The sequence below is a fragment of the Cervus canadensis genome, chromosome 7, assembly GCF_019320065.1.
Source record: "Cervus canadensis isolate Bull #8, Minnesota chromosome 7, ASM1932006v1, whole genome shotgun sequence".
NCBI classification, from domain to species: domain Eukaryota; kingdom Metazoa; phylum Chordata; class Mammalia; order Artiodactyla; family Cervidae; genus Cervus; species Cervus canadensis.
This window is the reverse complement of record NC_057392.1, coordinates 90,833,524-90,850,754: the sequence shown is the minus strand read 5'-3', so window position 1 is coordinate 90,850,754 and position 17,231 is coordinate 90,833,524. Positions and strand designations below refer to the sequence as shown.

At 42.8% G+C, this 17,231-nt stretch overlaps 2 protein-coding genes across 3 annotated transcripts in view; one reads left to right on the top strand and one right to left on the bottom strand.

Moving 5' to 3' along the window:
• RNF13 (ring finger protein 13) overlaps positions 1–8,072 on the top strand; it is a 112,829-nt gene extending 104,757 nt beyond the window's left edge. For both annotated transcript variants that reach the window (XM_043474040.1, XM_043474041.1), the window contains 2 exons: positions 6,244–6,324; positions 6,695–8,072. In XM_043474040.1, coding sequence (XP_043329975.1) covers positions 6,244–6,324; positions 6,695–7,059 — 446 coding nt within the window. In that variant the 3' untranslated portion in view covers positions 7,060–8,072. The remainder of the gene's footprint in view (positions 1–6,243; positions 6,325–6,694) is intronic.
• Positions 8,073–10,905: 2,833 nt separating this feature from the next.
• On the bottom strand, positions 10,906–16,984 carry PFN2 (profilin 2). Its single transcript, XM_043474042.1, has 3 exons — positions 16,595–16,984; positions 14,357–14,549; positions 10,906–12,567 (listed from the first exon to the last, which is right to left on the bottom strand). The coding sequence occupies exons 1-3, from the start codon at positions 16,724–16,726 to the stop codon at positions 12,470–12,472; spliced, it is 423 nt and encodes a 140-aa protein (XP_043329977.1). The 5' UTR covers positions 16,727–16,984; the 3' UTR covers positions 10,906–12,469.
• Positions 16,985–17,231: the final 247 nt, after the last annotated feature.

Sequence of the window (17,231 nt, the reverse complement as noted above, 5' to 3'; positions counted from 1 at the left end):
ACAGAGGAGCCTGGCGGGCTACAGTCCATGGAGTTGCCAAGAGTTGAACACGACTTAGCAACTACACCATCACCAGCACACACAAAATAATAACAGCCTTTTATTAGTTATTTTCTAGCTTTTGAAGCAGCCAACTTCCTTATAAATTTCATTGTTCACTGTTGTCCTCAAAAATACCTCTTCAATTGACATTGTGGTTTCCTGAGTTGCCTGCATCAATTGATGCATTTTCTAGAACCATAAAGACTGGTTACCACATACCATGTTTCATAGCAAATGAAAAATCCTCATGTTTTCCCTTAATAGTCTCTCAACTAAGCATTTAAGGCAGTCTCCATGGGAGCTGTCTCCCTACCCCACAGTAGGGAGGAAAGTGTGTGGAGGAGGAAAATCTCTGAGATGTAAAGGATGAAAAAGTGGGTTTTATATTTGAAGTTTTAAGTTACCAACATTTTTCCTTTATAGCTTAATCATTGAAATTTCTAATCATGTTTAGAAGGACGAAGATTTTATTTCAGAGATTGAAAAAATGCAGTGTGACATTTTATAGCAGATCACAAAACAATGGGGCAGTATTTTTTTAATTTTTTTATATCTGTTTATGAAGACATCCTCATTTTTTATTACTCTGTTTAACTGCCTTTGAAGTGAAATCACTCAGTCGGTCTGACTCTGCAACCCATGGACTGTAGCCTGCCAGACTCCTCTGTCCATGGAATTCTCCAGCCAGGAATACTGGAGTGGGCAGCCTGTCCTTTCTCCAGGCGATCTTCCCAACCTGGGGACTGAACTGGGGTCTCCTGCGCTGCAGGTGGATTCTTCACCAGCTGAACTAACTGGGAAGCCCTACCTGTCTTTAATCCAACCTTAAAAGTAAATATTTGTTCCCTTGCTCGGGGTTTAAATATAATCAGGAACAATTCTTAAGGAAATCTGGCTTATGAAATATTTTATCCAGTTTGTCTTCTGTTCACATTTCTTAGGAACAGGTATGGTGGAGGGGAAAACAAAAGATAAGATTTATTTATTTAAATTTGCTAGAAAGAGCTGTCATTGTTTTCTTTACTGGCAAAGCAGGGAATGAGTGGCAAGGCATTTTCTTTATAAGAACAGTAATTTTTGCTTTGAAGCTCATGGATTCAATGCTATCTCTCCCCTGGACACATTATTTAAAATACATATTCTTTTCTCATGAAAATGGTATGTGTTCAGCCCTGAATGTTCATTCTCTTTCACTTTGAGGAAACCTATTCTAGTTGATTTAAGGTGGACTAGTAAAAAAAAAACAAACGACAACAAAAAAAAAGGTGGACTAGTTTGTTATAAAATCGAACAGTTAAGGTTTGCATCAATTTTTATATATACTATGATTAGATTATTTCAAGTAAACTTATTTTTTGATTGAGGTATGTTTGATTTATAGTATATAATTGTCAGGTGTAAAGTATAGTGATTCTCATTTTTTAAAGGTTATACTCCATTTATAGTTATTTTAAAATACTGGCTATATCCTCTGTGCTATGCAGTATATTCTTGTAGCTTATTTATTTTATACCCAGTGGTTTGTACATCTTCATCCTCCACCCCTTTCACCCCTGCCCTTCCCTCTCCCCACTGATAACCATTAGTTTGTTCTGTATATCCATGACTCTGTTTCTTGTTATGTTTATGTTTATTTTTTAGATTCTGTGTACAAGTATATCACACAGTATGTCTTTCTCTTAGTTCACTGAGCAGAATATCCTCCAAGTCCATCCATGTTGTTGCAAATGGCAAAATTTCATTCTTTTTATAACTGAGTGGTAGGTCATTGTGTATGTGTGTGTGTATATACATATACACACTATGGAATATATACACACATAATGGAATATATATACTACATCGTCTTTACCCATTGATCTGTTGATGGACCAGTTGCTTCCTTATCTTGGCTGTTGTAAATAATGCTGCTGTGAACATGGGGTGTGCTGCCTTTTCGAATTAATGTTGTTTTCTTTGGATGTATACCCAGGAGTGGAACACTGCTGGATCATATGGTAGGTCTGTTTTTAGTTTGTTGAGGAATCTCTATACTGTCTTCCACAGTGGCTGTACCAGCTTACATTCACACCAGCAGTGTGCAAGGGTTCCCTTTTCTCCCCATCCTTGCCAGTATTTTTGGTCTTCTTGATGATAGCCATTCTGAAAGCTGTGAAGTGATATCTTATTGTGATCATTTGAATTTCTCTGACTTCAGTGATGTTGATCACCTGTGTGAATTTCCCTGATGTTAAGTGATGTTGATCACCTGTATGTCTTTTTTGGAAAAATATCTGTTTAGGTCTTATGTTGTTTTGATGTGAGCTGTTTATGTATTTTGGATATCAACCCCTTGTCAGTCAAATCATTTCCAAGTATTTTCTCACATTCAGTAGTTGTCTTTTCATTTTGTCGACAACTAGTTCATTTTTAAGTTATCTTCAAAAATAGCGATTTCTCTTCCTATAACTAGTTTTGTGTCTAAATTTTTTGCCATAACATGGCTAAATGCAGGTGCCAACCTGACTTTTACATTACTTTGTTCAAGACTGACAGAAGGCCAGTGTGACTGAAGTGTGAATGAAAGGGGATAGTGATGTGAGAGGACCAATCTGTGTATCGGATCGTATTCAGCTAAATGAAGGCCGTGACAAAGAGCTCAGACTCTATTCTGAGTGAGATGGGGGGCTGTTTATGTTTTTAAAATATCACTTTGGCTGCTATGGAGAAAAACCATATAACAGGAAAAGAAGAGGCTCTTCTAGTAATCAAGGCTAATGGATTAGTGTAATTGAGGAATCAGAGAGACCAACTGAGGATGTTTTACAGAAAAAAGTGTATAGGACTTGGTGGTGTTGAATCTAAGCTTTAAGGGAAAGAGGCATCAAGGCCATGCCCAGGCCTGATGATCAGTGTATGCTGCTGCAGTGGCTGCCTTACGTGATGTGTGTTTTCTGTCCTGACAGGTCAGTGCCCTTGCTGTATCTGATGACCCAAGGTTTGGGGGAAAAACTAGGCAGAAACAGGTTTAGAGGGGAAAATCAAAGTTTTGTCCACTTATGTATTATAATGGTCCTAGATTGATGAGATTTTAACTGTCTTCTTGAAAATTTTCTGAAACATTTAAATAACAATAATAGAACAATCCAGATAGAAGTGTTTCCATATGGTCACACGTAACAGACATGAACCTCACCCCTCCTGCAGCTTCTGAACACCTCTCCACCAGTGGGTTAGCAGTCTTTGACAAAGCCTGGAGGGGTGTTTATATCAGGCTCTCTCGGCCTTCTCACTATTGGTATTTTCTATGGGAAAATTCTTTGAGGGGCTGTCTAGAGCATTATGGGCTTCCCCGGTGGCTCAGACAGTAAAAAATCTGCCTGCAGTGCAGGAGACCCAGGTTCAGTCCCTGGATCGGGGAGATCCCCTGGAGCAGGAAATGGCAACCTAACTCCAGGACTCTTGCCTGGAGAATCCCATGGACAGAGGGGCTGGTGGGCTACAGTCCATGGGGTCGCAGAGAGTCGGACACGACTGGGCGACTGACGCCCACTTTCACCACAGCTTTATAGGGTTTCATAGCCTCCCTGGTCCGCTAGATAACAGCAGTGCCACCTCCCAGTGTGAACACCAAAGAGGTCTCCAGGGGTCACCGAGTATCCCGAGGGGCGGGGGAGCAGAATCGTCCCCTGGCTGAGAACCACTGGTTTATAGCAAGAGAACTCTCTAGCATGGTGCTGACAATAACGAGACCAACATCTGTTAGCACTTGTTTCAGCCCCTTTAGGCTACCAGAATCACTGGGCAAATTGGTTAATTTTTAAAATCTGCTAAGGTTGAAAAGTATTTCAAAAATATGTAAGCGCCTTTATCTTTAACTTAAATATAAACCACTTAATAATTGTTTGATGTTGGGCCATTATCTTGAATGTGAATCCACTGGCTGGATTTCTAAGTTGTCATGTCACATAATACATTTTCTACCGTTTTTAGTTTTGTGTCTTTTAAAACGGGATAGTTGATTCTGTTTTCCTTTTTGCTTTTTTGTTGATATATAACTTTTTTTTTTTAGATTTCTCACCCATACCACATTTAATCATGTTTTGACTGGAGAGGGGTTGGGGGAACACTTTTAGCAAGTGTCTACCAAACCTAGCTTTCAAATAAAACTGGAAGTCATGTACACTCACAGCTCAAGGGCTACTGAATACTTAAATTACATAATTACCCCAAGTAGAGCCAACAGGTTCATTAACCATTGCCACTAGCTCTGCTACTAACAGAATCACGTGGGGATAGCAGAGAGCAGATTCCTAGCCTCGGCCTTCATAAGCCAGCATGCCTACCAGGTCACTTTTATCAGGTGGAGACTGGCTAAGTAGTACTATTTGTGCCAGACACTCTACTTGCATTCTCTTTTAATCCACAACAATCCAAAATCGTAGTATATTAATCTTTTTGTTTTGCCTTTGAGAGTACTGAAACATAAAGATGGCGTCTTGCACATGGTTGCGTACAAAAGAGTCAGGGTGTGCTTTACCCTTTCATCACACACACCATGGGGGTTACTTCTCTACAGAACACTAGGCCCCCTTCTGGTCCACGATCACAAATTACACCTTTGAATGTTGACCAGTTATCATCAAACTAAGTGCTGTACCTAGAAAATATGGGAGATCAATATAAATCTATCACTTGAAACACTTGAAAGCATCAATTCCGTATGTCTAGCCTAACCCCCCAGAGAAGGCAATGGCACCCCACTCCATTACTCTTGCTTGGGAAATCCCATGGACGGAGGAGCCTGGTGGGCTGCAGTCCATGGGGTCACGGAGAGTCAGACACGACTGAGCAACTTCACTTTCACGCACTGGAGAAGGAAATGGCAACCCACTCCAGTGTTCTTGCCTGGAGAATCCCAGGGACGGGGGAGCCTGGTGGGCTGCCGTCTATGGGGTCACACAGGGTCGGACACGACTGAAGCGACTCAGCAGCAGCGGCCTAACCCCCTGATAAGCTCAGCTGGTAAAGAATCCGCCTTCAATGCAGGAAACCCTGGGTCGGTAAGATCTGCTGGAGAAGGGAAAGGCTACCCACTCCAGTACTCTGGCCTGGAGAATTCCATGGACTGTATAGTCCATGGGGTTGCAAAGAGTTGGACATGACTGAGCAACTTTCACTTGCAGGCTAACCCTAATACTACTTATACACATTTCTTATTGCTGTGGTGACAAATTTAAAGCCACAAACTTAGTGGCTTAAAACAACACAAATTTATTATTTTAGTTTTGAAGTCTGACAGGCCTCACTGAGCTAAAATCACACATTCTTTTCTGACGGCTCTAGGGGGAATCCATTTCTTTGCCTTTTCCAGCTTCTAGAGGCCACCATGTTCTTTGGCTTATGACCCTCCTTCCCTTCTGTCTTCAAAGCCAGTAATATTGTATCTCTGACATAGTCACGTCTCCCCCTTCTGACTCTGAGAAAGAAAAGCCTCCGCCTCTCACTTTTAGGGGCCCCTGTGTACGTTGGGCCCGCCTGGATAGTGCAGGATAACCTTTCTACCTCAGTAGAACGAGGCTGAGATCTGTGGTACGGCTCTGGACTGGTTCAGTCCTGTTCAGTTACATTAACTGAATCTGTCTTTAATGGGCATTTTCACAAAGTCGTAAGACTGAAAGTTTGATTTGTTTGAGAAATCAGCATGATTGAATTCCTTAATATATTGGAACTGTCCTCAAAGCCCAGGTAAATGGATCAACTGTGTAATTACAGATTCTTATAGATATGTTGGAGTCCTTTAGTATTTTAATAGTTTGAGATAGGTAAAATCAGTCTCACTAATCTCAAACAGGAGGTTGTAATAGAACCCTGTATTTGTTACAGAATGTATTAGGTAAGTGATACTACAAAAACCACATTCAAGATACTGAACAAAAATTTTCATTAAAACTTTCTATTTAGGACTTCTCCTGAATGTGCGTAAATGACTACAGATGTTAAACGGATTCTTTCAATTGGAACTATTATTCTTTTCTGTATGTTAATGTTCTTCCCACCTATCTATCCAGACAATGGCTTTATCCTGACATGCTTCCTGATGTGGTTGCCCTGTGTGTGAGATAGGCAATGACTTTGTCTTTTTTAAAAATAAAGGTTGTAAATTCAACAGTAAGGAATTCAAAAGGGATCTTTTAATTAACTTTACTATTTCTATCATAGGAGATGAATATGATGTATGTGCCATTTGTTTGGATGAATATGAAGATGGAGACAAACTCAGAATCCTTCCCTGTTCCCATGGTATGAATAATTACATACTGCTTTGAATTTATACGTAATTTATACTTGGGTTCAGTATTAGAAAATAGTAGGAATACATGTAAATCCATGGCTGGTTCATGTCAATGTATGACAAAAACCACTACAATATTGTAAAGTAATTAGCCTCCAACTAATAAAAATAAATGGGGGGGAAAAAAAGTTAGTAGCACATCATAAGCCAGGCCCTGTACTAACCAGTGATCTCATTGGAGGAGGAGGATTTATAAAAATTCACAAGCTTTTGTCTCGCCCCTCTATGATGCATACGGATGAGAACATGAATAACCATGGCAGAGTATGTTCTCAACAACAGTGTACTATCTAAAAGATGTGTATTTTGCTTCAACAGCTTATCACTGCAAGTGTGTAGATCCTTGGCTAACTAAGACCAAAAAAACCTGTCCAGTCTGCAAGCAAAAAGTCGTTCCTTCTCAAGGCGATTCAGACTCTGACACGGATAGCAGTCAAGAAGAAAATGAAGTGTCAGAACACACCCCTTTACTCAGGCCTGTGGCTTCCGCCAGCACTCAGTCATTCGGGGCCTTGTCGGAGTCCCACTCACATCAGAACATGACAGAGTCTTCAGACTACGAGGAGGACGACAACGAAGACCCCGAGAGCAGTGATGCAGAAAACGAAGTGAACGAACACAGTGTTGTGGTCCAGCTGCAGCCTAATGGCGACCGGGATTACAACCTGGCAAATACTGTCTGACCTCCAGAGGATGCTGGGTTATTTCCTTTTAAAATGTTTCTTTAGGCATATAGTTTGATTTTTTTTTTTTTTTTTTTGCTCCCTTCAGAGATTTCTGTAGAGATAATTTATTTTTTATTCTACAGGTTAATCAAGATTACTGAAACAGGTTTTTTTGATCTGGTATTTTATCTGCAGGAGTGTACTTCATTTCACTAATAATAGACTGGTGCTGTAACTCAAGCATCAAATCGACTCTTTTGGAATGAAATGTAGCCAAAACATTAAAAAAATCCCTCAGCATAGCTTGCAGTTAAGACCTAGACCACAGGACGCACACGTCCCACGTTTTCACACACAGGGTCAGTGCTGCAGCCGCCAAGCATGAGGCAACTCCCATCTCCATGAAGTCACCCAGAGCTGCTGGGCTGGGATATGCTTGCTCTGGCGTTTGCCCAGATTGTCATCATTAGCGAGAGGCAACCGTCAGCACCACTGAGAAACTCAAAGCTTCTTCCTTTCTGTTGTCAAGCAGTCTCACCCTGACAGGAACAGTCAGCACTCAGGCAGTTTGCAAAAGGTTTCTTTCTGTTTTTAAGGTTTTCAATACTATAGTGTCATGTATGAACTTGATTTATCAGCTGAAGCAACGTCTCTGACTTTACTTACTGAATTTCAGTATCCTTAAGGATTCTGTGTGGTGATCAAAACATAAGCAAAATGCTGTATAAAAATACCAAACTTCAGTAATTGTTAATATTCAGATCATATACCTCTTAATAAGAGCATCCTATGCTTATTAGCCCTGCTAAACTATGTACAGAGGAAACTGTTCAAGTATTGGATTTGAAAACGTTGCTTACGTCTAACAGAACTAACGATGTATTTAAACAATGTATTATGAAAAGCTAAATTACACATTACTGTAACTATGTAGAAAATATAGGCTTATATATATAATCAAAATGCTAAGAACTTTTATATGGCCTTGTATGAAGGGAGTTTGAATGTTAATAAACACGTTTTCCACTTTCTTTGTGCTCCTGTAGCATTACCCACATTAAACCTGTCTATGTGCAGTGTGTTTTAAAGGTGTAATGATTAAGGTAATTTAGGTCAGATAAACACTCATTACCTTAGGATTTTACACAAAGTAACTGCTCACAAGCAATTAGGGAATCCCCCCAAAACTGCAGACCACTGTTCCAACAACAGTGTACATCTTTACAGGAAACCGCGTACGCCCCGAGCAGGTAAATGACTCGATTTATCTGTACTGACGTGGGACGTTAACAGTGAACAGAAGAAGCATGTTAGAGAATAGTTAAGTGTACCAGTTAGCCTTCTGTTGTAAAAAAATGTAATACATTTTTTAAAAATGTAACACTACTGAGGGAAATTTCACTTTTTGAACTGCTTTAAAAAAATTCTTATAAGCAACAACAAAAAATTAGTATTTCCACTTAGGAAAATAAAAAATTGAATTCTTCATTATTCTCCCACCCCCTCCCCACAGAACTCAAAACAAGAGCTGAGAAACAGAATTATCAGTTTCCTGTGGTAGTTAAAACAGTGCTATGGAATTTGGCACACCTGTTTGATCTAACTTTTCTGACCCTGTCTGCTCATCTGTATAATTCATTTATCCTGAGGCAGGGTGCGCGGTCCAAACACTGAGCTCACTGTCTAGCACATCAATGTAATAGTTTTTATAATTACTGAATAAGAAGAACATACCTAAAATATAATTTTTTAAAGGGAAAAAGTTAATCACTGTTAAGTGTATTAGATATTATATTCCCTCAGTCTTTAATCCACAATTCAAATCAAGGACTTGGTTCCTTCAAATTTAAGTTAGGAATTTTTCTGAGGCAAAAGTCATTTTCTTTTGAAACTCTATAAACTCTCAGTTGTGAAATATATATATACTTAACAGCACTATCTAGGATTGTTACTAGTTCTAATAGTCACTTGAAATCTTTCATAATTTCTCTATGGGTATAATTACACAGCTTTGTTTAAAAGGCAACTGAATAAAATTAAAATCCCATTTCCACTAAAAAAGTATCTAATTTAAAAATTTTCTGATTATAAAAAGTATAGTTACCTAGAAACTTACCCGAGAAAGATCTGTATTTTGCCTTCAGAAATACACATGTAAAATACATTATATACAATATATATTTATCCCATTATATTTAAAATTCATTGGTGAGCACGGTCTTATGTAATTCTTTAATGACTATTTATCCTCTGAACATAGTCATTTATTCGACTCATAACCCTGAAAGTTAAATCTTATAGTTTTCCAAGTTTAGTTATTCTAAGTAACGCTGTGGGAGTGACATTCTGCTATACAAATTTATATAGCTCCATTTCTTTAGGTTAAATTCCTAGAAAAGTACAAAGCAAAGATACATGATTTTCGTAAGTGCTTTTCTAACGAAGTTATGGAAAGGGGGCCAGTTACTAGTTTCATTCATTACTTGAGTGATAAAGTTGCCGTCTCCGGTCTTCTCTGGCGGCTCCGGAGGTAAGTAATCCGCCTGCAGTGCAGGAGGCCTGGGCTGGGAAGACGCCCTGGAGGAGGGCACGGCAGCCCACCGCAGTCTCACGCTGGAGACTCCCCCAGGACAGAGGAGCCTTCAAAGAGCTGGCCACAGCTGCGGGATTAAGCAATGCAGCGCAACTCCTGTCCTCTCCCCTACCCACACCTCCCACACACACACGTCCCCTCAGCCACGCAGAGGTTCCTTCCTAAGGGTTTCCCCAGTCTAGTCACTGCTTTCTAATTAGTTACCCTAAAGTGTAACTTACATTACCATAAAATCATCACAACCCAACCACCAAGTTTCCATCTGACCAACCTCTTGTTGCTAACAGGGATCTTAACAGGTCAACAAGTTTTGGGTTTTTTCTTTTACCTTTCTAAGGTGTGCCCTACTATTACAGCAGCCCGAAATCCCGCATCTTCCATACCTTTACGTCCCTGCATGGCCAAATTCGGAACTAACGCTGTCAAAGAAAAAACCTTAGTTATGCACAGTGTATCTTGAGAGATTAACTTCCATTCCCTACCCACTCTTTCTCAAATGGTAGCATATAGTCCGCTTTAAAATGAATCAGACTGACCTAATAATGATTATTTTTCAAGTGACTTCAGGAAACTTTCATCTCCAGGGTAGCATTCCAGAGCCCAGAATCTGAATTATAACCAGTTTCCCAGTTTTGTTTAGACCCACCAAGTTTTGAGCTTGGACCTTCCACTTGGCAGTTCATGATAATCACTGACCTGAACAGTATTAAAACATACTAAGATTCAGTACATCTCAGAGACCTTATGACCTCTGGGATGAAACTTGACTATTACACAGTCAGAACCTGCAAGACTTCCCAATCCCCACTATCTTCTATGCTGCCCAAGGAATGGCTTCTCTTACGTGAGAGGCCCAGCTGACTGACTTCACCTGCCAACACGGCCTCCAAATCAAGCGAAGTCGTATGACAGTTCAATACAGAAGAATCCACAAATGCAGAAACCGTTCGGGATACTGGGCCCCTTACGGCTCACTAGGTTTTTGTATCAAAACACCAGCAACACAAGAAAAGTTATTTAATTTCTAGTGGATAAATCAATTTTTGCCTCATAAGCCTGAAGATGCACCCAAAATGACAAACCATTTTTAATAGAGCAAAGGTTTTTAAAAATAAATTCCTAGGCACTCATAATACTAGAGAAAATGGAGTAGACCACCAGCTGAAGTTTCTGAAAAATCATATGCTTGCAGTGGAGTGTATTCCCATTATGTCAAAGGTCAGCTGTAACAGTAAGCTAACAATGTATATAAATAACAGGAGTCTGGAGTATTTGGTTGGAATAAATTTATTTCATCTGTCTGTAAACAAGGTGTTTAATAGTTATGGCATTTTTTTAAATGCATATTAAATCAGATGAGTTAGACTGTATCCCAGATGTAACAAAGTGCAGGGAAAGAAATGGACAAATCAGCAACAAGATTTGTTTTTAAATCTGTACATTATCCACAAGGCCCAAACAATAGAAGCAAATACTAGAGTGTCCCTAAAGTAGTGCCATTCGAAAGAAACCTTTAACAGGTCAGTTAAAATCCATCTCACAATAGCAACAGTTCATTTTAACAATAGTATGGCACAGAATACATATGAAAAAAATTCATCACAAGACAGCCAAGTCCACAATAATGCAACTTCATATAAAAACTCAAGCTGCAAATAAAAGTTGGTCCTATGAAGAACAAACCGGACACACTCCAGACGGTTATGTTGGGATACCTAACGTCCATAATGGCAGCCTTTTACAATCCTACTGAAGAGTAGAGCTGGTGTGCAAAGAAAAAGACAGGAACAAGTCTGAGCCACTGCGATGAGGACGCCCCTGGGGGTTCAGTCCGCACGGTCGCTGGAGGTCGCGGGAGGAAGTGCGTTTGCCCTCGTCTTGCAGCTGCACTTGGGTCCCGCGGACACCATGAGAACGGTTTCGTCCCCACTCAAGTGCAGCAACAATACTCAAAGCAAAGTACTGCAGCTCTCAACAGCATCAACAGAAGTGGTATTAATCGGTTAAATAAACCAGGCACTGCATAAAAGAAGATGGAAGCGAACCAAATACCTATGTGCAAAGGGCGGGGGTGGGGGAAGGGGAGTGAAGGAAAGATGCATGCACTTGTTCCTCCCAACCATGCGCTGTGAAAGGAAGACTAAGTGAGCTAAGTAAATGCTCAAAGTGCTGAAAGACACTGATCAAATCAGAGATTGTACAACCGGCACCTTGCTTAAATTAACTTATTTTAGTAATCAATATCCCATTAGTTGCTAAGACAAAGTGATGCCCAACTTGGCATGCCCCTCCCCCCAATTTCAAGGTATCATGCAAATCATTATTGTGCTGCAGTTACGTTGCCAGATAAGGTTGGTTACATACAGTGGTTAACATACAGATGATCCACTGGGCAAACAGGAATTGCGACATTAGAAAATAGGTGAAGAAAAATTAGCTACCATCTATAATCTGGTAGCACTGTGACCATAATTGGGGTGATGATGAAGACAGTTGCTAGGAAGATGGGGAGAGGCTGCTTACACATGAGACCTCCTCAGGTATAGCGAGTGCATACGCTTTCTCGCCAAGCGTGCCTCCGGGGGCACCTTCCCTTCCCATGACTATAACCAGTGCTGGAGTGCGCGGGGGAACAAAACAAAGGGAACAGAATTATGGGGGGGGGGGGCAGGAAGAAAGACGCCTTTCCCCACCGACAGAGGGACACAGAGCAGACACAGGTTCATACCCCATCACCCTGCATTGCTAATAAAATTTCCAGAATTAAGACTCAAGCTTACAGCTAGGAAAGTTTAAGAGCAATTTTCCCCTAATACTTAACAGTCTACCTAGCAGCTAGAACCCAGAGTCTCTCAAGTATTTTGCCATTGAGTATGCCTTCTTATTCAATCCGCCTCCATGGACCCCTTCTTTTCCCATTACAAAGACCAAGACTGAAAGAGAAAGAAGAAAAGTGTTTCAAAAGAAGTGTTAATTAAGAGAGTCACATAAGTTTTAGCAGACAGAATCCCGATTAATAAGTTAACATTAAGTCAGTTTTTCATGAACAACGAAGCACTGAAGTCAGCCAGGTCTCCAAAAAGGTGAACTTTCAAACTAGTAATACGCCCAAAACATTCTATTATCTGCATATTGGAACCCAGCTGCAGAGCGCTATAAAAACATCTTTACACTAGCTAGGGGGAAAAGAGTGTGACTGTCTATTGTTTTTCCCCCACGTAGGTTACTGAGTAGAGCTCCGGTGTAGGCCCTCGGCGTTTACTTTATGTGTCATGGTGTGTCCTCGTTCATCCCCAACTCATGTAATTTATCCCTCTTCCCCAACTTTTCCCCTTTGGTAACCCTAAGTTTGTCCTCCAAGTGTGTGAATGTTTCTGTTTGATAAACAAGTGCCTTTGTATCGTTTTTTTTAAGAGTCCACATATAGGTGATTTCTCTTTCTCTGTCTGACTTTTACTACTTAGTATAATCTCTAGGTCCATTCATGTTGCTGAAAATGGCATTCCTTTTATGGACATCTATCTTATATAGAGAGCAAAAAACTTCTGATTAGCATGACAAATACACATTAGACTGATCCCCAAAAAATAAATTTTAAAAAAACTTATTTACTTATAAAATTCTTCCCAAATTTAACTGCTTAAGTACAAACTGTTAAGTCTTACTAGTGAGGCTAAGTGTGTATTACTTCCAGAGAAAAACCAAGACTGAATTTTAAATAGCATTTTCAGTGCCATTCAGAAAAGCCCAAATGAAAAGTTCTGAAGGTTTGTGCTTACTGATATCCTCACTGTGTTAGCTTTATTTTTAATTGAGTATAAAACCCTAAAACAAATTTATTATTTCCAACAGCAGGTTTTTCTATGATGTAGTTCAAAGGTCTACCCTCAGAATGTGTATGTATCAGATTTTACATTTATCGCCACTAGATGTCAGGAGTGCAGTGTGGCACAAAAACTCTGCTTTTCTGTCCCTTGGTTGATGCTTCTTTTCAGTATATTTATCTGAGCTCAGCCACTATCTGAGATTTATCTCCTATTTCACAGCCATCTAATTTTCCTACAGAGAAACACTCATACATAGCAATGCACAGCGGAACAGCAGGGACCTTTAGGACAGTCCTGGGAGTCGGTAGGCCCACTGCAGTAAACGATGGCTCACAGTGGCTTCTAATTATTTCTCTCTTCTCCAGCAATGTTTCTAATAGAAATGGAAGCCAATATTAATTTTTCATTTTTTACGCTGAATAGTGAATGACTAAAATGTGAGCAAGAAAGAAGACATTCAAAGGTCAAAAACCCAGAGGGACTAAAATAACCAATTTGAATGATTTAACAATCTGAATACCAGTTGAGGAGACAAAGTAATTTTATTTTTTAACTTTTTATTTTATATTAAAGTATAGTTGATTAACAATGTTAATTTCAACTGTAAAGTGGTTCAGTTATACATACAGATTTCCAGTTTACTAAAGCTGGAACTGAAGGAGCTGATGTTAACACTCTATTTCAGCGTAAAGTCAGGCTCTCAGAGGGGAGGCGGACACGCAGCTGCTGGAGAGAGTCAATGAGTCTAGAGCAGAGCCTCCTTCAGTGCTGGGCAGTTCACAAAAACCACCTTAATAGCCATTATGGACCAACACTTTATTCAAAATGGTAAAGAAACTGCTAAATAAGTTGTAATGTGACTTGCCACTTTTAACCAAAAGGGCACTGTGCTTACCTCTACCAGCTCTGCCGACGGCAACGTTGTATGTTGGCTCCCCACCTTGACTCTTTGTCCGGATGTCCATTGTGCAGTCACCATCCACGTATAGGCTATCTCTGATCACTGAGCACTTCTTTGCGCCAAGAGTCAAACCATTGGTAAAGAAACCTTCCCGGTCTTTTCCTACAATCATATCTATTTCTCCTGGCTGCCCCCGCCCCCAACCACAAAAAAAAAAAAAGAGAGAAAAGAAAACAAAAAGTTGTAGTTAATTTCTTGTCTTGGTGTAACAGGAAAACTGTCAAGTTTGTACTACCACTACAAGACATCCACATTTCGTTAATGTAAAACCAAGTTCCCATCTTTTCTAAAAGATTAATCTTACAGGATGACATGTTCTATCAGGCAGGCAGTTAGATTTCACAGTTAAGAGAGAGTGGTCTGTTAACTAAGCCCAGTCTATGCAAAGAATCTCCAGTTGGTAGTTGACACTAGATAAACTACAAACTTGAGTTATTTATAAACTTGTTTCAAGTCAGGTGGTGGCCGAAGTGCTTATGTAATGGTAAAGATTCACCTAAAAACTTTCAACAAAATCTTACCTATCACCGTCAAGTTAACAGTCTTGTCATATCAAATTTAAACTTCTTTGAAAGTCTCCTGAAACAAAGTCCACGCTTGGCAGATCTGTTCACATCTACTCTGTTTCAAATAGCTTGACATAGCCCCTGAGGATGAACCTCAAGCCCTGAACCTCAGCGCATCCCCCAATTCATATTTCCCTCCTATTTTAGCCCAGACTCCCCCTCCAACTCTCCTTCCCCTCCCTCCTCAGTAATCAGTTTTCTTTCCGGGCAAACGCAAAGAGGATTCTGTCTGTAGCACTGCCATAGAAAACCATCAAAGAGTAGAGAAAATGGAGGGAGTGGGAAAGAAACTGAGGTAGCGACCAGAACCGGAAAGGAGAAAACGTGCATTCTAACATTCCATGAATAAGAAGGAAGGCGTCGCCCCCATCAGAACTGCAGAGTCATAGCAGGCCCCAGCCACTTCCATGCACACTCCCGCAATCTTCCCAGCCAGACAGCGGGAACTCACACACAAAGACAAGAGGACTGCAGGAAAAAAGTTGATCGCCAGACGCCAATTCTGTGTAAGAATTGTAGTCCACTGCGGCGAGAGAGAACCTGAAAGGACCTCGATCAGGAGTTCTACACAGTTAGACCTTAAACCATGTTAAGTAGTACGAGAATAATTAGTAGCACCCATAGTAAGGGGCCTGAATTTTGGCATTTGATAGGAAGGGGGCGTGAAGCTTAGGAAATTAAGAGAATGGTCCCGTATTTGATATAATGTCACCATTTCAGACCCTTATGCAGAAAGAGACAAAACAATAAAGCAGCACTGGAAGGCTTATTGACAATTATTCCCCAAACATGTGGCAACCGAGTCAAACCACCAAGTCACAGTAAAATCAGGCACCGGGAAGCATTAATCTGCATTAGTTCCCTTACGAAGATCACTAAAGAGGGAGGGACTTGGAGAACTGAAGCGTCCCCTCGGTGTTCGCAGATTATTGAAAGCCCCAAGCACCCCCTTTTTTTAGAGCTCTGTTGCGTAATTGGGGATAACTGTATATCGATGAATCTCCATAGGAGAGAAATCAATGGCAGTTCGCCATCTTGGAGAATTAAAAAAAAAAAAAATCCTATGGAGCCAGAGATTCACGAATCCACCTACGTTGTCTGCGTACATTTCTCGCAAGCCCAAGAGGCCTGGACACCGGCAAACCTACGCCAAGTGGCTGCGAGGTTCCCGGGGGCCGGGCAGCCGCCGCCTCCCACAGCCCGCGCCGTCCCCGGAGCTAGGGGCGGCCCGGCCACCCGAGGACCCGCACCCCAGCCCGGCCCCTCCGGTCCCCGCTTCCAGCCGGGAACGTACAAAGCAAACCGTAGGGCTTCCAGGGGACCCCGGGGCGGGGGCGAGAAAAGGGAAAAGGCCCCCCACCCACGGACCGGTGCGCGCCCCCTCCCCCAGCCTCATCCGGACAAGCACCCAGCGCAGCCCCGGCGAGGGGGCGTCCCCGGGCCTCGGCCTCCCCGCCCGGCCGGCAGCCGCATCCTCGGCGCCCGCCGCCCCGCACACCTGCCGGCGCGGCCCTGCCCGAGGCCGGCCCCGCGCTGCGGCGCCCCCACGGCCGGCCGGCCCCGCTCGGGTGCGGGGCCGGGAGCCCCGGTCCCCTCCGGTCCTCACCGTAATGCTCTGGAAGACGCCCCCGGCCGTGGCTGCCCAGACGTATTTGGCGTCGCAGTAGCCGACAATGGCGGCCTCCTGGCAGCAGCCATCGCACATCAGGTTATCCACGTAGCTCTGCCAACCGGCCATCTTCGAGCCCTTCGCACTGCAGCGGGGACGGCGAGGAGCAGCAGGCGCAGCGGCGGCGGCGGCGGGCGCGGGCGGCGGCGGCGGCGCGGGGGGAGGCGGGGCGGGGGCGGAGAGGAGGCGGCTCTGCGCAAGCACCGACCGCCCCCCTCCCCGAGGAGCTGCGGAGGGAGGACGCGGGGACGGCGGTGAGGGACGAGCCGCGGAGCGCGCCCGGCCCGGCCGCCCTCCCGCCCGCGCCTGCGGGGCTGATTAAGTAGCGGCGGCAGGCTGCGGAGCGGCCGTGCGGGCGATGGCGCCGGGGACGACTCCTCGCCGCGGCTCCCCGGCGTCCCGGCGGGCGGGCGTGCGCGCGCGCGTGCGTGCGATCCTTCCGCGGCGCCCTGGCTCCGAGGGTCCCGAGGAGGGAGGGGGAGGCTGAGCGGGGGCGCGGCGCGGAGGGATACCGCCCGGGGCAATCACGGCGCCACGTGCGGCCGGCGAGGTCTGAGTGCGGCGGGCGGCTGAG

Excerpts from the sequence above, each read along its gene's own strand:
- PFN2 (XM_043474042.1), bottom strand. The coding sequence starts at position 16,726 with ATGGCCGGTTGGCAGAGCTACGTGGATAACCTGATGTGCGATGGCTGC. Across the intron at positions 14,550-16,594 it reads GCGTCTTCCAGAGCATTACG|CCAGGAGAAATAGATATGAT; the intron begins GTGAGGACCGGA and ends GGGCGGGGGCAG. Across the intron at positions 12,568-14,356 it reads CGTCGGCAGAGCTGGTAGAG|TCTTGGTCTTTGTAATGGGA; the intron begins GTAAGCACAGTG and ends TTTCTCTTTCAG.